This window comes from Oratosquilla oratoria, chromosome 39 (genome assembly GCF_046742065.1).
Source record: "Oratosquilla oratoria isolate Oo_2021 chromosome 39, ASM4674206v1, whole genome shotgun sequence".
Lineage (NCBI taxonomy): Eukaryota > Metazoa > Arthropoda > Malacostraca > Stomatopoda > Squillidae > Oratosquilla > Oratosquilla oratoria.
In genome coordinates, this window is record NC_134815.1 from 3,003,275 (window position 1) to 3,019,044 (window position 15,770).

General features: G+C 37.4%; 1 protein-coding gene across 1 annotated transcript in view; it reads left to right on the forward strand.

Annotated features, from left to right (window-relative positions):
* Window positions 1–15,770, forward strand: part of LOC143020257 (BTB/POZ domain-containing protein KCTD5-like) — a 28,980-nt gene extending 13,210 nt beyond the window's left edge. The window contains exons 3-4 of the mRNA XM_076176453.1: window positions 2,339–2,526; window positions 5,575–15,770. Of these exons, the coding sequence (XP_076032568.1) occupies window positions 2,339–2,526; window positions 5,575–5,718 (332 nt within the window). The 3' untranslated portion in view covers window positions 5,719–15,770. The remainder of the gene's footprint in view (window positions 1–2,338; window positions 2,527–5,574) is intronic.

Below are 15,770 nucleotides of genomic sequence, written 5' to 3' on the forward strand. Positions count from 1 at the left end.
GCCTTCCTTGGGGAGACGGGACTGCTCGGACAGACAGTCTAAGGAACGACAACAACAACAACAACTATTTTACAGGTATGTGAATGGTAAATTGAAAGACAAACAAGAAAAAGTAAGACTGTACCAAGGGAATAATGAAAGTTCACAAAATTGGGAGGAAATACAGAGAAAAATACCCTGCAATGAAAGTAATATCTGTGACATAGAAGGAAATTAGAGACCAATTAAAAAACCTTGATGTCAGAAAATCATGCAGTCTGGATGGAATTGGAAACTGGATATTAAAAGAATGCATAGGTGAGCTGATGGACAAAATATTGAAGATAATTGATTACTCACTCAAAGAAGGAAAGGTACCATAGGACAGCAAAAATTCAAATATTGTACCAATATATAAAGGAGGGGACAAGGAAAATGCAACTATGGGCCGGTTTCCTGTACAAACACAATAGCAAAAATATGTAAAAAAGCTATCAAAAGTAGATGTGTTAGATATCTGGAAGAAAAAAGTATACTGAATCCAACACAATTTGAATTTAGACAAGGAAGATCATGTGCCACAAACTTGATTTGCTTCTACTCGGCACTAATAGAAATAATACAAGAAAGGGATGGATGGGCGGATTGTGCTTTTCTAGATCTAAAAAAGCATTTGATAAAGTACCACACAAAAAGCTATTAAGAAAAATGGAATCAATAGGTGATATTAAAGGAAAATTATTGGAATGGACAGAATATTTCTTGACTGGGAGAAAAAAGAGGGTAGTACTTAGAGACAAATACTCGTCCTGGGAAGTAATGATAAGTGGAGTCCCACAAGGTTCGGTATTGGCTCCGATCATGTTTGCCACATATATAAATGACGTGGATGAAGGTGTGGAATGTTATATGAACTTCTTTGCAGATGATGCAAAATACTAAAGAAAGTAAGTACAGAGGAAGATTGTGAATCACTACAGAAAGACTTAGATAAAGTCTGGAAATTAAGTCAAAAGTGGGAAGTGAACTTTAACATTAAGAAATATAGTATAATGGAGTTTGGAAAAAGTAAAAATAGGCTATCGAAAAAATACAAAATTGTTGAAGAAGTCAAAAAAGTGAGCTTGGAAAGGGACCTAGGAGTAATTAATAGCAGACATGTCACCAGGCAAGTATATCAACAAAATAGTTGACTATTTGGATGAGGAAATGGTAAAGAAAATATTAGTTACACTGATAAGACTAAGATAGGAGTATGCTGCAACACTATGGACACCTAGTACTAAAGAGAATATAAAGAAATTAGAATACAAAGAGCAACGACAAAGATGCCAAACCTCTCCATATTGACATATGAACAAAGATTGTACATATTGGAATTACCAACCCTGGAACAAAGAAGAGAAAGAGGAGATCTATGGACCATTTACAGAATTATGAAAGGAATGGAAGTCCTCGATCGAGATGATTTATTAAAGAGAAAAACAAGAGGACATGAAAAGAAACTCAAAAAGGATAGTTATAGAAGAAATCTGAAAAAGAATAGCTTCCCTCACAGAGTGGATATTTGGAATAAATTAGATGAAGCAACAGTATGTGCAAATACTATTCAAGAATTTAAGAACAAACTTGATGCTGAAAGATACAAAGACGGGTCACTACGAGCATAGCTCCCTTCCCATATAATACAACTAGGTAAATACACACATGCACATCATAAAAAATGTGTATGTGTACTGGGGCATAATTGAATTTCACTAAGTGAAAAACCCACAACTGTACAGTGGCTGTTCCTCTAGCCCTCCATGTCACTCATTGAAAGTGGTAGGGGGAATGGAGCAGTCACCAGTTGTCAGCTTTCTATAGAAATAAGGTTGAAGTTGATGGAGATTGTGGGCCTTTGGTGGGAGGGGAGCAATCGCTGGTTGTCGGCTATTTATGTGTGAAAAAGTGTAGGAAATACAGTTGAACTTGATATAGATCTTGGACCCAATCTGGAGACAATGTTGGCCCACAGGGCTGCACCTCATGATGGAGGTGAGGGGGTTGATGGGTTTTGAAAGCTTTGCTGTTCATCTTGCAGGACCACTACTGTACTGCATGTACTTGTCCTTGATCCCTACCGGGGCATATATGGGAAGGATTATGAAGGTCTTTACATTTTGCAGATATGATTGTTGGCTGTTGAACAAAGTATAACTTTAACTTTGGAGTCCATTTCATTAGCTGTAGAGGGATTAGATAGTTACATAATTTCCATAAATCTGATGAAATATGTTATCTGTTAAATGGTTAAATGCATTATGATTTAAGTTATTCAGCTGAACTGATCATCCAAATCAAACTTGATCCCTTTCAGGTGTATTAGAAGAGGCAGAATTCTATAATGTTACAGAACTCATTAGGTTGGTTAAAGAGCGTAAAAATCAGAGGGACAGTCGGCCTTTGAAACCAGGAAAGAAACACATGTACAGAGTTCTGCAATGTCATGAAAATGAACTCACACAACTTGTAACTACCATGTCTGATGGTTGGAAGTTTGAGCAGGTAAGTTAATTTGCATTGCATTTTAATAATAGTGCATTAGTTAAAATTGTATCTCTGCATGAGGGGACAGAGGGGAGTCGCCAATTAAATGAAGCAGCCTTGCTATGGATGTGCTGTGTCTTGCTACATTGCTTCTGACACAAGGCAGTGGGTGAGATGCAGGGATGACCCAAGAAAAGAGGGAGGGAGGGGTGGTGAATGGGAGTGGAATATGTGGGGATAAAATGGGTGGGACTGGATTTATGCTTTTGACTTTGGCTACCTCCTTTGTAAGGGGGAAAAAGCCCTTGGTATATGTATGTAGTTGAAATTGTGTATCATTACAAGCCTTGTTTTGTAGCCTGGCAGCTGAGTTATTAGGAAATGCAGGTCACTCCAAAGCTCTGAGTATCATTGCTCTACTTTTGCATTAATGGTGTTTAGAAAATGAGAATTTTTGGCTAAAGTTAAGGATGTCTTTTGGACTGTTATGGATCTGGAGAAGACTTATGATGGTTGACAGGAAGGCATTTTGGGAAATGTTGCAGATGTATGGTATTGGAGGAAATTTGTTAAGAGCAATTAAATTTTCATATAGGTAGTAGAGCTCTTGTTAGGGTTGGAAATGATGAGAGAGTTGTTTGAGGTCAAGGTTGGGCTGCACCAGGGTTACATAGTGTCACCAAGGTTGTTCAGCATCTATGTGGATGGGGTGGTACTGGAGATAAATGCAAGGTTAATGGGCAGGGGTTTGGAGATGGTTTGTGAGAGTGGAGGGAAGTGAGGGGTGAGCCAGTTGTTGTTTGCTGATGACACTGCACTTGTGGCAGAGTAAGGGGAGGGTCTAAAGCAGCTAGTGGCAGAGGTTGGGAGGGGATGTGAGAGAAGAAAACCAATTCTAAATATCAGAAATAAATCATACGCATACATATACATACATATACCAAGGCTTTTTCCCCCTTACAAGTGGGGTAGCCAAAAAGAAAAAGGCATAAAATCATTCCCACCCATTCCATCTCTGAATACACTCCACACCCCTCCACCCTCCCTCTTATCTTAGCAATCATATGCAAATCAACTAAAATACATTAATCTATTTTACCTAAAAAAGAGTAGACATGGGTGATTTCATACAGGTCTTTAAGATTCTAGAGGGAATTGACAATATCAAAAGTGGTGAAATTTTCATGTTGAATATGAATCAAACAAGATATAATGGTCTCAAACTATCAGGAAGTAGATTTAATTTGGAAGTTGGTAGAAATAACTTCACCATCCATGTAGTAAATGAATGGAATAAACGTCTTGCAGAGACAGTGCAGTGTAGTACAGTTTAAAGTTTAAGAATCATTTAGACAAACACCTAAGCAATTTGCTGTAATGCCTGCCATTTATTTTGTTTGTTTATTTATTATATGTCTGTTTTTAATTGTTTATTTATTATCTATTATAGGTTTTTATTACTTCTCTGTTTATTATTTATCATTATCTATTAATTTGTTTTATTTATTTATATATATATATATATATATATATATATATTTTTTTTTTTTTTTTTTTTTTTTTTGTCAAGGTATGGACCAAAAGGCCTCCTGTTGGCATGCTCTTCCTTTGGAAGTAAATGTAGGTAAAAGTAGGGTGATGAGATGCATAAGGGGAGAAGGTGTAGTGAGTTGAAGTGAGGAGAGAGGGTAAGAGAAGGGAAAGTTTTAAATGTTTAAGGTCACATGTGCCCAAGGATGGAGGAGTCAGGGGTGGAGATGATTATAGAGTGAGGGAAGCAATTAGATGTCTTGGAATAAAAAGTGTCACGAGAAATAGGTATTAAGGGATAAATTCAGAGAGAAGATTATATAAAGGTGTGATTGTGCCTACAATGCTGTAGAACAGAGACATGGAATTCAAGGAAGGCAGAGAGGAGGAGTTGTTTGAGATGAAGTATTTAAGAAGTATTGTGAGGGTTACATGGATTGATAAAGTAAAAAATGAGGCAGAGAGGGTGGAAGAGGGAACTGGCAGATATGGTTGATCGAAGACTACTGTGATGGTTTGGACATATCAAAAGAATGAGTGAAGAAAGACTAGTTAAAAGAGTGTGGAAGGCATAGGTGGATGGAGTAAATTTGAGATGGAGACCAAGAATGACATGGAGTGAAGGAGGCCTCGGGTAAGAAGGGGAATGTCTGTTGAGCAGGGAAGGGAGAGGGCAAGAGACAGGTGTGAATGGAGAGTGACGGAAAGGATGATAAATTGATACATCCCAAAGGCATTTTTCCTTGTCTTCTCAGTATTACTTGGAAATGGATGAGGAAGGGAGAGTTGCCACGTAATGAAATGGTGGTAGTAAACCAGTTTTGGCTGTTGAGCCCTGCTGTGGAGGTGCTTTTTTGTTGCAGTGCTTCAGATCTAGGCTGTGGCAGGGATGGCCCTTCATCCAGAAAGGGCTAAGAGTGGTTCTCAACCCTTTTTTGGCCATGCCCCGCCTAATCAACAATGTCCCCCCCATGTGGTGATATACAATCCTTATCAGTTGAAAAATAAACTCCCCTTCAGCTGAAAAAAGCATAAAAACTTGGTTTAAAACACTTCCAAAGAACAAGGCATTAATGAAAAGAAAAGAGAAAAAAAAAAAAAAAAGTGCCCACCTGTGGGGTGTACCGTTGAGAAGCACTGGGTTAATGTAAAAGGGAAGACAGATGGGTGATAGGTGGATGAAGGGTATGTGCATGCCTTGGCTGACTACATTCATTATAAGGGTTAAAAGGCTTTTTGGTATATCTATGTATGCTCAGAAAACTAATCTATTAAGTTTGTTCATGAATTGACTGGTACTTTGAACAGGAGGATGGTTTTACTTGCAAAATCAATTGTATGTCATTGTGTATGTCCCAGTCATTATGAAATGCTGTACTTTGATCTTGGTGTGCTTGTTTCCTTTGCAAGATAAGACTTGATGCATCAGATACCTTACATGTATGAATGCTCATTAAGAAATTTTTGTATTCTTCCATATAATTTCCATGTCTAAATTTTACAGTATTGTAATTGTGAATACCATTTTCATTGCAGCTCATCAATATTGGCTCACAGTACAGCTATGGCAGTGAGGACCATACAGAGTTTCTGTGTGTGGTGTCAAGAGAATATTCCTCCTACAGCGGAACAAATCACTGCACTGACCGATCAAACTATGTGGAAAACACTAATGCCTAGGATTGTAGGAAGCTGAACCTTCTGGATAACTTATCAGGATCGCCGTAGCTTTTGCCTATCTGCTTGCAAGGCACTTTACTTGTCCTACATGTGCAAGCTTGATGGGAAGTGACAAGAATTGAGGTGGTTTCTTGATTTGGGTCTGAAGGGAAGGAATGGAAATTCCCTTATTCAGGTCCAATTGTTCTTTGTTGTCTCGTTTGTCTTTCCCCCCATTGTGGTAAAAGTGGATGTTTGTTTACCAAAGCCATGATGGCTGAGAGCCTTATATTGTACTATGAATGAAGGAGAAATGGTTTGATGGGGTGATAAAGTGACACTGCCCGTAGTGTCATATAGACCATTACCAGCAATGCCTTAGTCACTGCCAGTTCCAGTCGGCACGCAGAACTCCGTTTTGAAGTTGGATGTGGTGCTGACAAGTTGCATGCAATCTTTCCGTGGATCCAGCCTTTTCTTATCTGTGTATTGTCAGGATTGTGTGCCCAACACAAACAGGCCATATGCTCATGGTAAGCGAATGACCTGGTTTGCCCGTGTGATAATTACTTGTACCTCTTAGGCTCTTGTTGGTGTAGTAGACTAAATAGAACAAAGTTGGGGTCATGCCCATTTCATGTTTTATATACTGAATGCAGAAATGCTTAAAAGTATCCAGTTTCTTTTTCTACTTACAAGCCATCATTACATAACACCATTTCCTGTTCGAATGTAATATCAAGAAAGATGTAATGCCATCTTGTCCTGTGGATTGTTATATATTGGTATTGCAGCTTTCCAACACATACATGTTTAGTGTTGGCAAGGAGGATTATAATATTAGTAGTCAGAGAAATTGTGGACTGGAAATGCACAAACTACTTGAACTGAGCGTCATGTGTGGCCTCGTATTGAAACACATTTGTAGAAGAGCTATGTTGACTGCTTTTGAGTCGCATGATCTCTTGTGCAGCTTCTGGTGGTGCTGCCTCAGGAATGAGGAGTGCCACTAGTGCAGCAGGTGTTGGTACTGCCTTGACACGTGAGCACTGCCATCACTTTTGCATGGTTGGTGTTGCTTTTTGTGAACATGAGTAATGCCAGTCTTGTGTAGCAGTTGGTGGTTTTGCCTCAGTACGGAAGTAGCTACACCACTCGTGCTGCATTTGGTGGTGCTTGTTTACGCACAAGCTGACTAAGTCTTATTGCCCTCATGTTGTGTTGTCAGGCAACATTGCAACACTAAAGGCTGTGGTAGGGAAGATATAACAACTTGCTCAAGCTTTGCACAACATTAGGCTGCATTGCCTCAAATGGTCAGAGGCACTGGAACTGCTCATGTTGTGTGATGCTTGTGCATTCTTTAGCCTTTTTTGCAATGGCTTCACTTTGTTTAACTTGTAACTTTTACCTGAATCTATTTATTGTTAGTTATGTTTTAATGTATGCTTTCATTTTCTGCTCACAGCCTTCGTAGTACACAGTGAACTGTGAGATTGTCCTCCCAACGTGTGAGAGAGTAGTGTTGAGTGAATCTGTTATCCTAAGTCCTTTGTCATTTATTAAGTATAGTGAATTAGTTTCTTTGTATTATCTTGCTCTCTTGAGATTGGAGTATGCCACTTTTCATGATGGGTCTTTTATATGGTTGTGCTCAGCAGCAAATTGGAACAATTTGAGCCTGATGTTAATTCCAGTCTTGTGTATAACTCAGCTGATGTGTCATCAATTTGGAAGTTTTGGTTAATGCTGTGAAACTTTTTCAGCCATGCAGTAGTGTTGTAAGGTGATATATAACATTGCAACTCTCATCTTTGTTGTTAACTGTTATTTTGCAGTATTAGCAAAAGCTCTGCTTTATTAATTGGATTTTTTCCAGCTAATGTTATAATTAAATTTCAGCTGTGCTGTCCTCATTTATATCTATACTATTGCTGGTGGCTTAAAGCTTCATATTTTTCTCAGACTGAAAGACTTCAAGTTCTTGAGTTGATACTTTTTATTAGGTTAATGTTGTATTGTTGATATTTTTTGTAGGTTTATTCTTAGAACTCTTGACATTTGAAATTCTAATTATTTGGTTTTAGCTGCCCTTAAATGGCTACAGTCATTAATCTATCATAACTGTAACTAAAACGGATAGAGTATGAGGGTGCAAAAATACAGTGCACAATATAATGTGGGACTTAACATGGTGGGCTGGGGTTAAGTTTCACTACATCATTACAAAGGCAGAGCATGCTGACAGGAGACCTTTTGGTCCATAACTAGCTTGGTATTGGTAAGCAATGGCTGCTTACCAATGCCTCTGATGTAGTGAAACATATTTATTCATGGGAAAAGGCTGATTGCTATATGAATATGGAACATCTAATTTTACAAAAGTTGATTTAAACAGTTTTGGTTGATGAGGGTGCCAAAATATACAGGTAATTCTACAAAAGCGGTTGATTTAAACAGTTTTGGTTGTTTGGATTTAAATTGTAATCATATTTGCAGTTTGGCCTTAAAGAGTCCTAACATGGCCTTATACAAGTGTCACATAAAGTAAGGGATTATTGTGAGATATTGTCTGTGAGCAAGAAATTATCTAAGAGTTTGTATTTGTACTCAAGGATTGACTGACAATTGTCCTTGATGTTGGAGATTATCCTTGTGTGAATATTGATCACTGCCCCCCCCCTCTCTCTTTCTCTCTCTCTCTCTTCTCTCACTTTTCTACCACCCTTGTAAGGGGGGAAAAGCCTTTGGTATATGTATGTATGATTGTTGATATGAATGAAGGTTAGTTAAGTTTGTGTCATTGTCTTTATGAATTTGGGGTATGTAATTTTGAAAAGGACTTGTCTGTGTGTCATTTCCTTAATAGTGACTATGCTGGCTGCACTTGAGTCTCGTTGAATATGTTTTCAAGCGTTGATGAGGCCATCGTACATGATCACAATTTACAAGAGTAGACTGTATTTGTCACTTGTCACAAATTAGTTTTTGTTTACAAATAATAAATCAGCCAGTGTTGCCTATGTGACAAAAGAGCCTTACTCTGGATACACAGAAATTGCAATTGCCATGTGCATTGGTGGACAGGGTGTATTTTTAAACCTTTTAGACTGATGATTTGTTCTCTTGTATGCATGGGTTGCGGGTGGGATAAGCTCTCGGTTAAAAGTTTATGTAGTTTCCAGGATGTCTGTAGATTCCTCCTAATTGTTGCTTTCGAATGCTTGTGATTAGGAGATAAGCACTATTGGCCAAAGCACATATCAGTTACAAAGACCATGAGAACTATAAGAGTTCTAGTAAGTATATAGAAAGACTAGGCTTTGAAGAATGTAAGTATTTGCTTTTGATATATGTATAGATGGCTTGGCATCCTGGTCTTTCGTTTCTTGTGGCACAGACTTAGAACATTTGGCCGGGTTTTTCACAGATCTGTATATTTCTGGGTTTCCTGTATACTGGGTTGGAAGCTTGAGTAATTTAGGTAGATTGCATTTGGGGAGGTTCCTGCATGCAGAGAAATTTTTTGTTATACATCACATAATCATGTAGACAGAATCATTAGGGTGACAGTGAGTTGATAATTTAGCAGCAAAATGTCATCCAAGGAAGGATGTTTTGCTGAAGTTTTAAGTCATATTCAACAGATACCACTCAATATTGCTGCCTCGTATATGTATTTGTAGATATTTCTTTTGGGCTGACTTGAGTGGTTAATTTCTTGTTAAGTTTTGGAGTATGTTGATCTGAAAGTGGTATGAAAAATGCTAGGAGAGAAGTTTGGTAAACTTGCTAGAAAAGGGACATATTTATTCAGATGGAAAGGAAGTTGAAATTTAGACATTATTTTGAAGTGGTAGAACTTTTAGTTGGAGAAGTATATTGAAGATTAGTGGAAATACATAGGCATGTGTCAGGATTTGATGTATTGCTGTCATTTGAAAGCAGCTCTATTTATGATTAACGGATAGTTTGCCTCATGTGGAGTGCAGCTTAGCTTTTTGGCAAATGCTGGTGGTGCAATATAGTGTGTGGGTGTTGCATTTTGTACAGCTTGAAATCCTGCATACCTCACAGAGTCTGAACAATGACTGTTACTTTTCCTAAAAGTCCTAGCACACAAAACAAAGGTGATGGCTTCTTTGGTTACATCTATGCACTTTTGGCATATGCTCCTCTCCTCCTTGTTTTTTGTCACACATGAGGAGCATCTTAACTTGTGACAGCCAACTAATCATCAACCATTAAGCATCTTGTGTCTTACAGTCCATCACTAATTGCAGCTTTGTTAAGAGAGGATTGTTTGGTATTTGGTTGGTTGTGAAGTGAAACAGGCTGGTGTAGCTATTTTGTTTGCTTCAGGACTTCCCAGAGCTTAAGTTTACATTTCAATTGAGGAAATTGCCACAGATATGGAATAGTTACATGCATATCAAAGTAGATGGTTTAATTGTAAATGTTTTTCATAATGGTTGGTTTAACTTTGGTTACACTTAGCTGTTAGTTGTTTCCTGTCCTTTGGTTTTAAGACTGTGTTCGGCCAATACTGGAACCAAATCGTAAGCATTCCTGTGGTGTATGAATCAGATCAACAGTCACTTGACTGCAACTTGCTAATCGCACACATAACCTCATTGAGTCACAATCAGGAGGTGGGATGTCTATTGTAATAACAGGTAATGTAATCTGATTCTATAGAAAATTTCTTTTTGTAGTATTGAACAATGATTTCTCATGTGATGGTGGTTAAGCTTAGAAGCATGAAATGAGTGAGATATTAGAATAACCATGTCAAGGTATATTGGACATTAGAGATCTGTAGGCATGACATCAGGTAATTTAGGTTGGTGAATTAATAAAATAATGCTGCCTTTTTCCCTTAAGGTCAACAAACCTTAGCAGTTTTTTGCTGCAGTGTGATAACACATTGTCAGCCCAGTCCTGTGTGTGATCTTGTCTCAAATATACATTTCATCTTTTTCTCCATGAATGGAACATGAGAAACAAAAGTTTTTTATTGAGATGTGAGTTTGGTGCACCATTTACATTTGTGTAGAAGATCCAAAGGAAAGTATTGGAAGAAAAGGTCAAATGCACTGTTTGCTTCAGCAACTCAGAAGACCTTGTGCAAATTATTTTCTACATGTAATTGCTTTGCTTGCCTTTGCCTCAGCTCTCTGCATTTCTGCATTACAGAAATCATTATCTCATGATCCTGATTTATATGCTTTATGATAAGTCAAGCATTATTTAAAATTATTAGTACCTGTGTACATGAATATATGAAATGTATTAATAAATTTATAAGATTTTGTATAAACATTTATTATGAGCAGTATGGGAAAAGGAGAGAAAAAAATTAGTGTAAATCGGATGTTCGCTGGAAATTATATGGGTATGGGAGATGGTGGAAAGAAACTGCAAAAGCTGAAAAGTTTTGGAGGTACATCTATTTCCTCCATCTTCCAGGAGAAGCCAAGATAAGAGGGAGGGAAGGGGGTGGATGGGAGTGGAGTGGTTTTTATGCCTTTGTTTTTTGGATACCTCCCTTGTAAGGGGGGAAAAGCCTTTGGTATATGTATGTATATCTGTACCAAGGGATTTTTCCCCCATATAAGGGAGGTAGCCAAGTCAGAGGCATACACCTGCTCCCACCCATTCCACTCCCATCCACCACCCTTGTTTCCCTCTCATCTTAGCCCCTTGTGGATGAAGGGTCATCCTTGTCTCCTGCCCACCGCCCTGGTCAGAAGCAATGCAGCAAGACACAGCACACCCACAGCAGGGCCACTTACTTACACAGCAACCCCCCTCCACTGTGTCCTCTCATGTAGGAATTAGATAAGAAAGCCCTTTGGTGTGTGTCAAAATATCACCCATACACAATCATTCTCCGCTCACCCCTATCCCCTGCATTTTCCCTTCCTTGCTTGACAGATATAGGAAATAGAGAAGATGGAGAGAAAATCCCTTTGGGTTGCGTCAAAATATAATTCACGGGGTATTATGATTTGAATTTTACTTTCATTAGTCTTGCATCTCCTTGAGTCTATCTAATGTGATTACTTTCATTTCTTCATGTATACCTTCCTCATTGTCCATTATTGCTTGCATTATTTCTTTTACTTTTTGCATTTATTTTATTCCTCTCTCTCTCCCCCCCCCCATGGTAAATGTTCCTCTTTCCAGTCTACCACTATAACGCATTCTTGTTTTTTTGCTATTTCTCTTCTCTGTGTTTTTTTACTCATAAATACCTTTATTACTGCCTTCTCCACATCTTTGTTTTCTTGTTGTTCCATATTTTTTTTATTTGTTATTATTAATTTTTTTCAAAAAGGGAGTTGTTTTTCCTATAACTTTTGATGTCTGTCTGACTTCTTTAACATTTTCCACATTTCCTCTCTTGCTTTCTCATTGCTTCATGTTGTACTCCATATTAATTACCTGTTCATATAACTTATAATCACCCTTCAAGTCCTTAAATTCTCTTTTATATGATTCCTTTGAAATTAGCCTTTCAGACTTTTATTTTAATTGTTTGGTCATTTAGTTTTTGAAGTGTTCTTATTAGCTGCATTTACCTAATTTAGTATACAGGAGAGGAGCAATGCTCGGGTCCCGTCTCTTATTCTCTAATTATTTATCCTACCTAGCCTGAAATTCATGTACAGTTCCAACATAATTTATATCCTTGATTTCCAATTATCATATTTAGATTTGAACTTGGGTATTATTTGAGCTTGGGCTCACTTCCTAAGCCATTCCAAGTGTTTATGCATCTTTATGGAAAACTATATTTCTTCACATCCTTTACACATGTGGTCTTTGTTAATTTGCTCCCACGATCTCTTGCAGCCCTTCCATCTTTAATCAGATCTCTTCTGCCAATGCAATCTACCCCCTGTAGTTACCTGAATACTGTTACCATAACTCTACTCTTCTTTCTCTTCAATCTTTCACAGTTGAAAAGAAAGTCTGTGTGTGTGTTTTAATACAGTAATGTAGTTTTACATGATAGAGGAAGATGTGGCTTTTAAGTTCTAAGACTGAATTGTGACTACAGCCTTAAAAGATTGTTACTATCAAATCAATTTTATTATAGATTCTTTGTTTAGAATTATATGGGGCTTGAAAGAGGTACTTCCTTTGTTTTATGTAACGATAGTGTTGAATTCCAAGTTTTGATCAACTTGAGTATTGAGGTAAAATATCAAGGGTAGTAGAGGTGCTAGGTAAGGGAGGCTTGTACAATATTTGATTTCCAATAATTGATTGATGGTGATTCATATTTTGGGAACAGCTGTCATGCAGTTATTATATTTGTCTTGTGATCACTGTTTTTGGCAGTTCCCCTAAACCAGCTGTTAGCATGTTGAGGTAGGTTTAGTTTGACCTTTATACAGTTGTGCATTTGGGTGTTGAAATTTCCCATACTACATGTTGTCTTCCAGTTCTTCCCACTCACCCAAGAAATGTGCAAACTCTTCTAAGGTTTGGGAGTGACGTGATATAGCTATAAAGGCTTTTATGCTATGTTACCAAGTTTTATGTACTACTATTTACTCCCTCACTAAGTATTCAGTCACCACTTGGATCTGTGTGATCTGGCACCAAATAGAATTTGATGCAATGTAAGATAGTGATGACACATGTATGTGATTATGCAGTATCATAGTTTTAAATTTATTTTGTTTCTCACAGTCCTGGAACATGGCTGTCACACCTTTTGCTTGTGAGGAACACTAAAAGAATTTAAAGCTATTAACCACTTCAGTACAAGTCAGATTCTTGCACGCAGCATCAGTTGCCATATACACTGCATCACATTACTCATAAGATATAAATTAACTACTGTATTACTCATTCTCTTTTACTCTGAGTAATAATAAACACAGAAAACATGATCAAACCAGTTCACAGAATCTGGGGGTAACTCGTGTACGACTACAAAATATATATATATATATATATATATATATATATATATATATATATATATATATATATATATATATATATATATATATATATATATATATATATATATAATCAAGACGCCAACACCAGCACCCTTGTGTACCCACTTGCGTCTCATGATGCCTACATAGGTGTTATCGTACCAAAGTGGTTAACTTCAGTTGGAGTACAGGAATGAAAATTGTTGCTGTGATGATGATGTTTAATGTATATCTATTCTTAAAAGTTTTGTGGACATGTTGATTGAATTGATAGTGTTTGCAGTATAGCTGAGAGCTGTGGCAAAGGGATGTGAAAAAAACTATGTATTTGGATGGCTCATTACTACCAGACTTGAAATGGGCCAGGTTGTGTTGATCTTTAAATGCGTGAGCTCTAGCTGGATGGCTCATTACTACCAGACTTGAAATGGGCCAGGTTGTGTTGATCTTTAAATGCATGAGCTCTATCTCAAATGCTTTGCTTCACTATTCTTAGTGTTCAAACCAGCATGGGATGCACCCGTAAGTGCCTTACTGTGTAAGGAAGGGGCTCTTTGTTGCACCTGTATGTGCTGGTTGCCCCCAGGCTGTGGTACTCTCTAACCTACAGGCTTCTCAGATGTCATTATACAAAACAGGACAGGCAGACATCAAAACTTTGAAAGGGATGGAAGGAATTATTGGCTAATGATTGGTGTGATGTCATGCTTCACTTTTGGATGTGCAGTGCATCCATATTACTTCTTCAGTAAGGCTGCACTTGGGACACCTGGGAGTGTAATAGTTATGCACCTAGAGGTGCTGGAGTATATCTTGGCACAAAACTTTGTGTCCTTTGTTTTCCATTCATGGATTTTTGTATTTAGTCTGACTTAAGTTTGGTTTAACTTTTCCTTGTTTGGCCAAGAACAGAATTCTCACTTAATGGATGAGGCCATCCAGGAAGTAGACTTAATGGTCTTCAGTCACAAGTGTCAAAATTATATTTCTGAGTTTGTTGCATTTATTCATATAAATTTGATTTTTAAAGAATTAAAACAATTGCATGGACTAATAGGGCTTGGTTCATGGATGGCCTAGATAAAGTTTGTCTTCAGGTTTGTTTAGAAAAACTTGATGACATTGTCATACTCAAAATGTTGATATTTTTAAATGCAGCATCTTTGGTCTTGGAGGAAGTGGGTAACCATATCTCATGTATGATATATATAGATTAAAAGAGTACGTTATATAGGATTCCAACATGCATACCTGTACCAGTTATTGATTGTAAACCATGATTATATATTTAAAGTGTAAATGTAAATTTTTGTACTTGTCTCATAGTTCTTGGGTAGTTCATCTCACATAAACTTTCCAGTAACCTTTTAGTGTTCACTTATGTTTTTGCACTTGTGTCAAGCCACTGGTATTAGTGAAACCAAGAGATGTTCCCATTGATCTGTAATGTGTGGCACACGTGCAATAACGGTACTTGAAAATACACAGTGTTGTGTAATATGGAGCACGCAGGGAAATATGTACTCTAGTATGAACATACACTAATATGTAACATAGAAAGCAGTCCATATGGAGGCTAATGAATTCCAGCAAATCAATAACTACACATTTTGCATATTGTAAGCAATGACCTAGATGACTATGTACGGAAGTGGTGGTTGGATCACAGGCAGTGGGCTTCATGGGACTCTCAGGCATTTTAAGTGACCTCCTCACTTTTCTAGTTAACAGCATGAATATGGGACTCCATCTCCTGTTCAGAATATTTGTGGTTATAGCCAGCTAGTGAGAGGGAAAGATGGCATTTATACAATTTTTTATTCCTTGTGCTAATTGTCAAACTTTCATTCATGGTTTGATGTCATACAGATTTGATGTGAGAAATCTTAGGTTGTTATATTTCTTTGCCTAATATTACCTGAGAGCTATGTACATATAGTTTACCCAATAGTGGTGTTAGAGGATGTTTAGAATGAAGTTTAAGAAGACTGATGTGTTAATATTAATCTCGAGATTGTTCATGAGGATGAAAGTGTTTTGAAAGTGGAATACTTTATATTGTGTGCCTCTAATTTTAAAGGGTATCAATTCCTTAATGAAGAATATTTAAAA